Raw genomic sequence first — 11945 nt, 5'->3', positions numbered from 1 at the left:
CTCCCACTCCACCTGTTGCCACACCATCCCCACTCCTTCCCCTGCCCCCAGCATGCTGCAGAACAGCTGGTCATGGCAGGTATGAGGTGCTGTGAGGGAGGGGGAGTGTTGGTCACAGGGCTGCTGGTAGATGGGAGGCATTGGGAGAGGAGAGCTGGCTGCCAGTAGGTGCTAAGCACCCATTAATTTTTTCTAGGAGTGCTCCAGCCTGGAGCACCCATGGAGTCAGTACCTCACTTTTTCCCCTTGAACAAGCTCTACCCTTTCATACCAATAGTCCACTCATGAGATTTCTCTCTCTGTTGTCAATTAAGTCATAAAAGTAACTGAAATACTTTTCTCATGGATTGTATTTTCCAAACGGACAATCTACCCTAAATGCTCAATTACTGAGGGACAATCTACACTCATTCCTATATTTGCTTTCTACAACCAACACTCTGTATAACTTTTCATGAGAGATGTACCCCTGTATTCAGATTCTAATAGCTAAACTGTATTGTTAAATTTATTCACCTTAATTGGGGTTATTGTTATGTACTATATATCTTATGACTTTTAAAAACAAACTTTGTATTGTGGATAATCTAAGCATATACCCAGATGTACAAACACTCTTTTCTTAACCTGTGTACTATATCATTTTTAACATTAACTTTAATAAAATGTAACTCTGTACTAATCCAGCCAGTTCTTCCTATTTATTCCCCACACTCCTTGCATTTGTGTAGACACACCTTAGATGTTGTGCAGACCCCCCCCACATTTCCCTCTTGTTGCGCCAATGACCCTATTATAATTTTCCATATCCCTCCCAACCTATAGACATGTTAAAGTAGGTTTTTTTTATGCTTACCTGTGGGCTGTTGTTACCTGCCCCCTTTCAACCTAGTTTAATACCCCACTAGGTTGGCAAGTCAGTACATGAAGATGTTCTTCCTCTGCCTGGTCAGGTGGACCATATTGTTTCTCAGCAGACTGTCTTCTCAAACAGCATTCCATGGTCAATGAAGCAAAAGCCTTCCTACTAACACCATGTGTGCAGTCATGCATTTGTCTCCAGGATGCATATGTCCCTGCCTGTACACTTAACTTCAGTTTGGAGATGGAGGAGAACAGAACCTGTGCCCCTGACTTCTTCACCCTAGCTCTCAGAGCCCTGAAGTTGCTGCTGATCTGCTTGGAGTGAGACCGGGCAATATCATTAGTGCCCAGGTGGATGATCAGCATGGGGTAGTAGTCAGAGGGACAGATGTGCTTCAGCAACCTTTCCATAACAATTGGAGGCAGGCAGCACACCTCCCAGGACATCATGTTGTCATACCAAGAAACATAAGCATTTATTTTTAAATGAAAAAAGCACATTTATTCCCAAAAAAAAGAGACCACCATATTTAATACATGCAATTATGGTTTATTCCCATTAGATAGTACATATTTTCCCCAAAGCTAGAATGTGTCTAATTATCTTTAATTAAAATGAACAAGGTAATTCAAAGTTATATTTGTAGGCCATCAGGTACTTGATGCTGTGCTAAACAAAACATTAATTTTCATTAAACATTCAAATAAAACATTAATTTTCAACTGATTTACATGAGTTACTCACACTTCTGTGAAGTTGTGTGTGTTAGAAGTGACTCAAGAAAAGCAAAGATAAATCAGATCTAGAGATATCCAGGGGTCTCAAACATGCAGCCCGTGGGGCTATTTTCTGCAGCCCACCAGCTCCCCGCAGCCCCCATAGTGTTTACCTACAGCAGCTCTGGCCCGGTCCAGCCCGGCACGCACTGGGGGCAAGGACAGGCTCCCCACCTGCCTGCCCTGCCCCGCCCCCGTGCTGCTCCGGGAAGTGGCCAGGACCTGGGGAAGGGGGGCACAGGGGTCTGTGTGTTGCCCTGGCCGTGCCTCCAGGTACCTCCCCCTAAGCTCCCATTGGCCACAGTTCCCTGTTCCCAGCCAATGGGAGCTGGGGGGGGGCAGTGCCTGGAGGCACAGCCAGGGCAACACACAGACCCTGTGCCCCCCTCCCCCAGGTTCCAGCCGCTTCCTGGAGCGGCGCAGGGTCAGGGCAGGAAACCTGCCCTGTCCTGGTGTGTGCCGGGCTGGAGCCCACCCCCTGCCACACCCCTCCTGCACCCAGACCCCCTGCCGCACCCCTCCTGCACCTGGACCCCCTGCCCCCAGGGGCAGAGTTGGGGTGGGAATTTCAGGGAAGAGGTTGGAATGGGGGCTGGGAAGAGATGGGGCGGGGCCTCATGGAAGGGGCGGAGTGGGGACAGGGGCGGGGCAATGGGGGAGTCCACTGATGCAGCCCTCAGCCCAATGTACTTGTCCTCATTTGAGTTTGAGACCCCTGATCTAATCAAACACTTCAAGTGTTCAAAGCTCATACAGTGAATCCCCAAATATGTATTTTCACTTCTGTGCTGCAGCGAATCAGGTTTTCTATAGTTAGAAATGCATGAACTGCTCATTTATAAAAATATTAAGTGATGTATTAAAAACCCAGGTCTATGATTTATCTCTAGAGTGCTAGCAGGATTTCTAAAGGTTACAGCATATGCTATCATGTTACCACCAATGCAATTCTCTGCTTCCATATATTTTGAGAGTTTGTTCATTATTGGATAACCTTACCTGAAACAACCTTTTAGGAAGGTGACAATACCCAGCCACCATTACAGACTAAGGCCCCAATCCTGCAATGAGTACAGACAAACCCTGAAACCAGCGCAGAGCCCCATTGATGACAATGGGGCTACACATGGGCACAGGGATCTGCCTGCACAGAGTTCATTACACGATGGGGGTTTTAGAGAATGTAAGATCCTGCAACAGACTGTGCAAAGGTGCTTTTCCATGGAGCTTCCAAGGGGGTGAGCCCACAGGCAGCCAATTGCAGGAACAGGGCCTAAGCCTCAGACACACTTAGTAGTGTATTAGAGTACTGTATTTATAGTCATGCTGATGCCTCTTGGATTGGTCCCTGGATGGCTACAGCTTCAATCTCAACTCGTGCATTCTGTGGGGAAAACATTGAAGCAGAATAGGAATTTAGAGAGACCTACATTTTTAAATTATTGAGCATAGTACCAGTTACAAAAAAAAAATGAATCAAGATTTGTAGAATTAAACCTTGTAGTTTTCCAAGGTATTTTTTTCCTATTAGTAATTTCTTCAGCAATGTTAATGAAAACTGAAAGCTTTCTTTTAATCATTCTACATATAATAATCCCTTATTCCTGGAGTGACGTTTCCTCCCCTTTAATGTTACAGACAGAGAGAGAGTCAGGGAGATTACATATTTTAACTACATAAGAAAAAAATCCTCCATTAAAAGCAAACTATTCATTAAAAGCAAACTATTCAGAGAAGTTAGCTAGGAATGAAAATCCTCCAGCTGCAAGAAGTTAGAGAGAGAATAGATATTTATAGAAGAACAATTGACACTCACATTTGGCAAAGCAACAACCTGGTAGGCTGCTCTGGCTGGGAAGTTACTCCTGAAAACTACAGTTTAAAAGATAAATAAATGAATTAATAGTTTTAACTTTGCCCTACAAGATACAGTTCAGAATTATCTATAGAGATACATATACACAGTAGAATGTTTACAGTTTAACAGCTATGAGACAAAAATTGCTGGATTTTTTGGCCTGTTATATAATCTCAGTAATTTACTTTTTTCCATGATCAAGAAGAAACATATAGATCAGCTTCTCTGGTACGATGCAGCCACTGTTTATACCACTGGCATAGCATAGCCCTAAACACCAGCTTAATTGCCCCAGGAAAGGTCACCACAGTGTACGGGTGATCTTCCGGAGACATAGTTGATGTGGGGGCTCTTACATCCAGATGAGCAAGGAAAAGGGGCCCTGAGCAAAGGAGGAGGGGCATTGCAAGGGTACCTTGCATTACACACAAACTCACCCAGCATAGGAGCCAGTCCTGCAGAGAGCAGCACAAGGATCAATGGAGAGCAAAGGGAAGTTTTCAGCCACCTTTATACAGTATGCCCTAACCTGCACTCCATGCAGTTTAACTGAATGTCATGATTAGGCTCCTACATTGAGGATACCTAGCTAACAGAGTAAGAGATCTGAGTAAGGTATAATACTGTGCAAATTCAGCTGTTGTAGACAACTTTTACTGGTAAGTTTTAATTCTAAGATCAGCAGCCGATAACAAGATCTTATTACTGAATCAGGTTAAGAAGTCACAATGAAAAAGCAAACACCAAATGTGTTAATGAATTACAGCTACATGGGAGCCTGGTAATGAGCAACTAGATATTTAACTATTCTGCATCCTGTACATATGCCCATGGAATTGCATTTTGACATACAAAAGAGGCTACTTCAGATTCAGAAACCACATCTACCATGAAAGAAAAACAGTTACTTGAGGCCAGAAGCTGCCATGGATTTAAAAACTGAGTCAACATATATTTGGATTATATAGATAAGTACTCAGGATCCCATGTTCCTGTTTCATCTGTAATACTTGTACTAAACAACCAGCATCACACCAAAGAATTCAACAGATTGTTTCAAGATAGCAACAGATAAACACACAATCCCAGACAACCTGACAAGTTAATCATTTGAAGGCTGCCAACAGCAGCATAATATTAGGGAAAATACAATGATATGCATGTAGAATTGTAAAAAGTCTGCTCATATTTGGCCCCGCAAGTCCAGCAATACAAAGGACCTGATTTTTACTAGGCTTTGCAGTGTTTAAGAGGCATACCATTTGGGGCTCTGGTAAACCATAAGGCTATGCTCAAACATTGCTAGTTCTCATTTGGTACAAGATATATGGTCCCCATCTCCTCCTTTTGGATACACAATCTCTCATATGGATTCTAAGTTGTTGAGACAGAGAAAGCCAAGAACATCCCAAATTAATTTTCACACTCATTATTCAGCCACATTGAACTGAGCTCTCTGTTCTGAGGGAGCCCCTCTTTACAAGTTTATATCACAGACAATATTGTATTTGCCCATCTCAGAGTGGTGTTGTAAGAAGAATTAGCTAAAGTCTAAAGTGTTATGTGAGGGCTATTTTTTTTTTAAATCTTGTTGAGTCTATAAAAACAATTATGCACAGAGTGTTAGAATTCCACAATGTTAGTGAGTGCTAAATTTTGTTTCTGGATTACCAGTTTATCTGAGAGAACTGTAAAACCAGACACCTTATCAACTACATATGTGAGTGGGTTCTAGAGTGAAAGTTTCCATTCTGATCCATCTGTTTTGGCTGTCATATGAATGTAAATATACAGTTCCAATTTCACTCACTTTTGGTAAAGCCAAATCCCTCTGGGGGGCTCTTCAAAGCATGGAAGACATGTAAATTGGGAGATCTGCCTCAATGAAGGATGAAGTAATATAGAAGTGTCAGTTAAATGCTGAAGCTGCCCTTCTAATACACCAAGTTTTGTGGATCTACAGTATGACTGACACTGTCACCTGGCACTATGATTTGTGTAACATAGGGATGGAATTTGAATCCTATCCATAGTCCTTTTCACATATGGATTATTAAAAGCACATTAAAGTGAGAAAGGCAGAGATTTAGCTAGCAGGAATAATCTGAACACCTGAGTCACGGGGAAACAGACATCTTTTTTTGAATGACTAATATTCCTATTAAAGATAGAAATAAGCATAGTCCATGCATAAGTGACTTTCCTTTTTGTTTTGACTATCCAGTTTCAACCCATACCTTATATAACGTCAAAACAAACAGATCGTCATTAAGTTTTTCTCTTAGTGAGCAATAAAACGGTACAAGATACTGCTAAAATGGAAACAAAACATCCACTTACACTGCTTGTAGATTTCATTAATATCACTGAAGTCCTTCATGTCAGCCATCAACACAGTAGTCTTTACAACTAGAGTTACACAAATGCAGATATTATGGAGCGCTGGGTTGTATGCAGCATGCAAATCCCAGTGCATTTCTTTAATATTCAGTTCATATACTTCATTTTACCTCAAGTGATAAACCTCACCTACTCTGAACACTGACATCCATTGTTAACATAAAAATGAAGTTAGATCCACTCACCCCAACTTATTACACTATATCATGACGTTTTAGAAACAGTGAAGTGCCCTGAAACTCAGCATGTACTACTGCTTTCATAAGATTTTTTTCCTAATTAAGTGCAATATCAGGAATTTTCAAAGGGGCACACACGTTTAGACTCACTTCATGCTTTCAGGCTGAGATTTTCAATGCCATGTAAGGGAAATTAATGGGAACTGTGTGTCCCTAAAGCAGATTTGAAAATCACAGCCTTAAATTCCTTTGCAAAGCTCATTTCTTCCATGAAGCACAAATGTGTTACCATACCTCCAGCCATTGCCTTTTCAAGGCTTTGTCTACACTATGATTTTTTGTTACCCTTTTGATCTCCCCCCTTTCCCATTGTTAATGCTGGCTCAGCTCCACGGTTAGTGCACTAGTGTTGACAGCATTTTAAGCCCCAGGGGTGGGATTCACAAAAAAGTGTTTAGGCAGCTTGAAGCCTATGGGAAATAGGCACCTAAATACCTTTCTGAATCTCACCCCAGTTCCTGTAGACCTGCTCTGAGTTGGGTTAGAGGACAGGATGCTTAAAGTGCCAGCCGCCATCTGGAGCCCTCTTTACACTAGTGTTCCTGCAGATGGGGCTGAAAACAGTAGCATTACTAGTCAGAAATTTGGGGCAAGGACAGCTGAGTGTCCACACCCCTAAAATAAAAAAATCTTTCCCTGGGTTTCCCAGGTGTATGGGGTTGTCTTTTTCAATTTAAAATCCTTGGGTCTAGGATCATATTTTCTTTTGTATCACACAGCTATAAGCACCAATTATGTATTCAACAAAAAAGATTACCTTAAAAAAGGTCACTTTGTTTTCTTCTCTAAATAAAATACTTGGACATCTCTACTATTCTTATGTAGGCACTCACCATTGCAGTAGTCGCAGTCTGCAGCTTTCAGGATTTCCCCTATATTTTTTAGAGCCTATTGAGAAGAAAAACAGAGCCTTGAGGTACCGACATTGTTAAAGTTATAGCTTCTCTACATACCAGCACCACAAGACGTAGCTATGAAAGTTTACTCCAGACAACCTCAGATGGTAGCCAACCTTTTCATTAGACAAGTGAAAAGGAAGGTAGGTTACGAATCATCTTTCACAGCGACTGCACTTCCAGCAGGGCTTCCATTTTTATTCCTTGATTTAACTCAGAAAAAGGCACATATGTAAGATGAGGGGCTCCCCACTGCACAACAGCAATGTCCAGAGACAATGCCCTGGCAAGTAGGCCAGCTGGCCCTTCCCAGCCACTAGGATTCTTACTTATATCCCCTCCCTGGGGTCTGCTTGGAAGCTCAATCTTTGTTATAAGTATCTAATGAACGAGTAACAAGGTAGGTGAGGTAATATCTTTTAATGGACCAACTTCTGCTGGTGGAAGGGACAAGCTTTTGAGCTTCACAGAGCTCTTCTTCGGGCTACAACACTGCGAACGGTCAGTAATTGTCCAATTAAATTTAAAGCACCACCATTTCCACCCCTGCTGGAAATAAGGATTTCTCACTATTTTCCTACCCACCCTCCCATTATTTGGGTGGGAGAAAGAAAGGATAGAGAGGAGGCATTGTCCCCTACTTTAGCCCTCCCCCAGCTTCCTGGATTGCTGTGCGGGATGGTCTTCAATACTCCAGCCTCCATGTTTGGGCCTCTGTTCTCTGTGAATAGCTCCAGGGCCTAAACACAGGCCAAACAGTAAGACACTCAAATATTAAGTTTATTGCTAGGGGGCTTTGGATAACTCCTTACCTGTTTAGCTTCTTCTTTTGCCCCTCCAGGCACAAGCTGGCCACTAGAAGGATCCATGCCTAGCTGTCCTGCGATATACATGGTCCGGTCTATCAGCACCGCTTGACTGCAATTGTAAGTCATACATATATTTACAGCTCATCCAGAAAAATCTCATTTCCATCCAACCACTCAGAACTATTTTGAGCAAACCTCTTGAAGAAATATTTCACCTTTCCCCCCATTAATTTATAACATTTTATGGGGGTAGAAAACTCAGTCTGGGAAGGTGGCAACAGACTATACCACCTCTTTGGGAAGTAAAGTACTGTGTAAGAATCATAGGACCAGTTATTTTTAGTAGTAGAAAAGGCAGAGTCAGTGTTTACTGAAAAGAGAAAAGTTAACTTGGTAACAAAGAATGTCACTTTCAAGCTTCTAAAAGATATATTTCTACTGTCAACAACCCCCCTACTCACTTTTGAAAGTCTTGCGCGTAATAATGAAAGTGTTGCTTTCCATCCCAAGCGCTTTTACAAACATTGTTATGTCTCAACACCACCGAGATTTAGGTAAGAGATACGTTACTGGCAGCTTGGACCCGCGGGTATAATGTTAAATTATGACTCAAGAGACCAGGATTCTATTTTCTTCTCTGCCACTATTAGCACTGTGACCTTGGGCAAGTTAACTTCATGTCTCTCTGTCTCAGTTTTTCCATTTGTAAAATGGAGATAATGCTTTCCTTTTTAAGAAGTTTTGAGATCTATAAGTGTTATTATAGAGATCACCTCACCAGTCACTGAAGTGAAACACAGGAGCTTTTTAATAGTGCACAAACACCGTACAGAATTGTTTAGGGCAGGAAATGAAGAATACTTTATCCCTTTGAAAATAAAGGGGTAGTTTAGACTCTCAGTCCTCATCAGCGAAGTTCGACATGCAGTTTGCCAAATGAAGGAAGGAAAAAGCCCCAGGAAGAGACAGACTGACAACCGAAATGATAAGACCTGGAGGCCAAGACCTCTGAGAAACCCTTGCTCAGAGGTTTAGCCATTACTTGGAAACACAGACGATACTGTCTAGCTGTAAGGAGTCCAACACCATTTTGCTGTACAAGAAGGGGGATTGTGAAGTTCTAAAGAACTACCATCCAATATGCCTCCTCTCACATGTCTACAAGTTCTTCACCAAAACAACAAACTGACTCACAGAGAGTCTGGACAAGCAGCAGCCGAGACAGCAGGTAAGTTTTCAAAGGAATTTCAGCACAATGGACCATATTTTCCACTATAAACCAAATACTGGAATGCTCAAGGGAATACAAATTTCCTTTATGCTTTGCCTTCGTCAATTATGAAAAAGCGTTTGACAGTGTAGAGATCAATGCAGGGTTGAAAGCTCTTGCAGAGCAGAGCATCGACACAAACTACTAAAGGAAGCAAATTCTGACTGCACTATGATTTAACTGTTTGACACCCCAGTTAAAAAAAGGTGTGAAACAAGGAGACCCTGTTTCACTGAAACTCTTCACAGCCGGCCTCGAAATGGTAATAAAGGAAGATGAATTGGAAGGGTGGAATCAACATCAACAGAGACCAGTTAAACACCTCAGATTTGCGGACAGTATCATGTTGATTGCTGAAAATACTATCAAACTACAGACAATGCGGCAAGAATGCAACACAAAAAGCAGCCAAGTCAGACTGAAAATGAACCACTCCAAAACTAAATTTATGTGGTCTGATGCCTTGCCAAAAGCCCAAATAACACACCAGGGAGAACAAATGAAGAAGTTGAGCAATTCGTCTATTTGGACCAAGAAATTAACATGCGCCATGATCAGGAAGGTGAACTCTCACAAAGAAAGAAAGCTGGTTGGCACGCATTTAATTCTATCAAGGATATCCTCCAAGAAAAAAATCAACAAGGCAATATGCACCAACCTCTTCAGCTCAGCAGTACTGCCGGCAATGTTGTACGGCAGCGAAACCTGGACGCTGATGAAGATAGAGGAGCAGCAACTGTCTATCATGGAGAGGGCAATGGAAAGAAGAATTCTGGGGATTTCAATCCACGACCGAGTCCCCAATGAAGTGATCAACCAGCAGAGCGGAGTGCAGGACATTGTTGTTTAAAGCAGGTACAGTAAAATGTGATGGGCCAGGCAAATAGTGAGGCTCACTGACAATGGACTGCAGCTGTGTACTAGCACCACAGCCGACCTCCAAAGAGATGGGCAGATTTCATCATGAAAAGACATGGCCACACGTGGAGAAGGAAGGCCAGGATAAGAAAAGAATGGAAGACATGTTGTGATCTGCACAATCTATATGAAGGCTGAAGGATTGATCAATCAAGGTGAATTTACACTGGTGGATTGTAATTGCCTGAACTGGAATTTGTTTCCCTCCCTCCTATTCAAAATGAGGTAAGAAATAAAAAGCTATAATAAAATATGCAGTTACTAAAATATAACTATTCTGATCAAATATCTCATAGATATTAGTGATACAAATAAAATGCCAAGCTAAAGATTTACAAAAATTAGACTAAGACAGCTAATATATTTTTACTGGACACATCAAGTGTTTTGATTATTTAAAGCCACAGGACTTCAACATGGAATTCAGCATTCAATAGGTCATTCCAAAAATACATAGACCATGGAAGACTTTTAGGAACTCCCTGGATTATTTTTCTTTATTTAAAGAGTGCATGGGTTTTCTAATGTTGGTGACTAGGAGCTTTAAAAAGAAGTGCCTTTAATATTCAACAGTAATGTAAGTAATGAACAAAAATCTAAAACAGTCAATTAAATCCACATTTTTAGTCACAGTTGGCCATTGCTTGACAAATCAGCTACAAATTGGTTACAGTTGCGAGGTTAAAAATCTGCACACCTGCTCTCTGGCTGTATTGCTGAAATCTGCTGATGGGCTAACTTTAGAGACATTGCCCTCTATGTTCCATTCTTTGCAAATTCAGCATATTTTGATTGCCACTGAACATAGGGCTGCTGGCACAACACCCAGTTATTTCAGACAGCACACAATTAAAGACTTCAAAGCCAATTGCAAAACATTATGTAAACGCAAAAAGATTTACTGAAACATAGTTGCCCAATAATAATGTTTCTAGTCACTGCAATAAAAAGAGATTGAAAACTTAAACAGTATTTCATAATGCAGGCTGACAAACCCACCATTACCCAGCCACAGACACAACTAACATCTATGACAATTCTTCATTTTTTAAAATTTTCAAGAATATTATGGACACTTCCTCATTGCAAAATATCTGCAATACACAGACGCTGTAATTTCCCCCTCTCCGTGTCTGTCCCCACAACTCCCAACGTGTGGGATTCTCACTTTATCCCACGTTTCAGAGTAACAGCCGTGTTAGTCTGTGTTCGCAAAAAGAAAAGGAGGACTTGTGGCACCTTAGAGACTAACCAATTTATTTGAGCATGAGCTTTCCTGAGCTACTGTAGCTCACGAAAGCTCATGCTCAAATAAATTGGTTAGTCTCTAAGGTGCCACAAGTCCTCCTTTTCTTTTCACTTTATCCCAGGTCACTAAGCCTCAACCATCTTTTCCTTCAAGTCCATCCTAGTCTCGCTTCTTCTGCAATGCCCACACGAGCTGCCAGCTTAAATTTAGAGTTCCTCCAAGTTGTTCCCTTTTTTGGCCTCCCCACTATGTTCTGCCTTGTCTCGTCTACAGGCCCCACTCCCAAAACGGGCTCCATGCGGATCATGGACTTGGCGCCCCAGCGCAGTCACGGGGCTAGCCGTGTGGTTCTCTTTGCAGCATCCAGGCCATCGCTCTACGAGGCAGAGTCCCCGCTAGATGAGCGCACGAGCCTGGCACGTTACCTGTAGGGGCCCATTACAGCCGGTGCCCTCGAGGTGCTGATTATTCGCTTTATCAGGGTGGCCATGGCTGCCCGCTGCCCTTTGCCGCGAGACTCCGCACTTCGCTCCCTGCGGACCCGCTGGGACAGCCTCGCTCTTTTACTGAAGAATAAGGGTTCCACCCCCAATCCCACGTGGGGGCACGGCACCGAACCGCGCATGCGTCTCCGGAGGGGGACAGTTCCTCCTCCCGCGGAGCTT

General features: G+C 42.4%; 1 protein-coding gene across 1 annotated transcript; it reads right to left on the bottom strand.

The window, feature by feature from the left end:
- Nucleotides 1–1393: 1393 nt before the first annotated feature.
- Nucleotides 1394–11920, bottom strand: RIDA (reactive intermediate imine deaminase A). The gene is made up of 6 exons (XM_073330488.2): nt 11706–11920; nt 7847–7952; nt 6972–7026; nt 5840–5908; nt 3458–3513; nt 1394–3025 (listed from the first exon to the last, which is right to left on the bottom strand). The coding sequence occupies exons 1-6, from the start codon at nt 11903–11905 to the stop codon at nt 2963–2965; spliced, it is 549 nt and encodes a 182-aa protein (XP_073186589.1). The 5' UTR covers nt 11906–11920; the 3' UTR covers nt 1394–2962.
- Nucleotides 11921–11945: the final 25 nt, after the last annotated feature.

The sequence above is a fragment of the Lepidochelys kempii genome, chromosome 2, assembly GCF_965140285.1.
Source record: "Lepidochelys kempii isolate rLepKem1 chromosome 2, rLepKem1.hap1, whole genome shotgun sequence".
Taxonomy (NCBI): domain Eukaryota; kingdom Metazoa; phylum Chordata; order Testudines; family Cheloniidae; genus Lepidochelys; species Lepidochelys kempii.
Note: the sequence above shows the minus strand (reverse complement) of the source record. Positions and strands in the feature narration are given on the sequence as shown.

Coding starts and splice junctions, on each gene's coding strand:
- RIDA (XM_073330488.2), bottom strand. CDS start 11,905: ATGCGCGGTTCGGTGCCGTGCCCCCACGTGGGATTGGGGGTGGAACCC. Junction 7,953..11,705: donor GCTGTAATGGGCCCCTACAG/GTAACGTGCCAG, acceptor TTACAATTGCAG/TCAAGCGGTGCTGATAGACC. Junction 5,909..6,971: donor AGACTGCGACTACTGCAATG/GTGAGTGCCTAC, acceptor GTGTAACTCTAG/TTGTAAAGACTACTGTGTTG.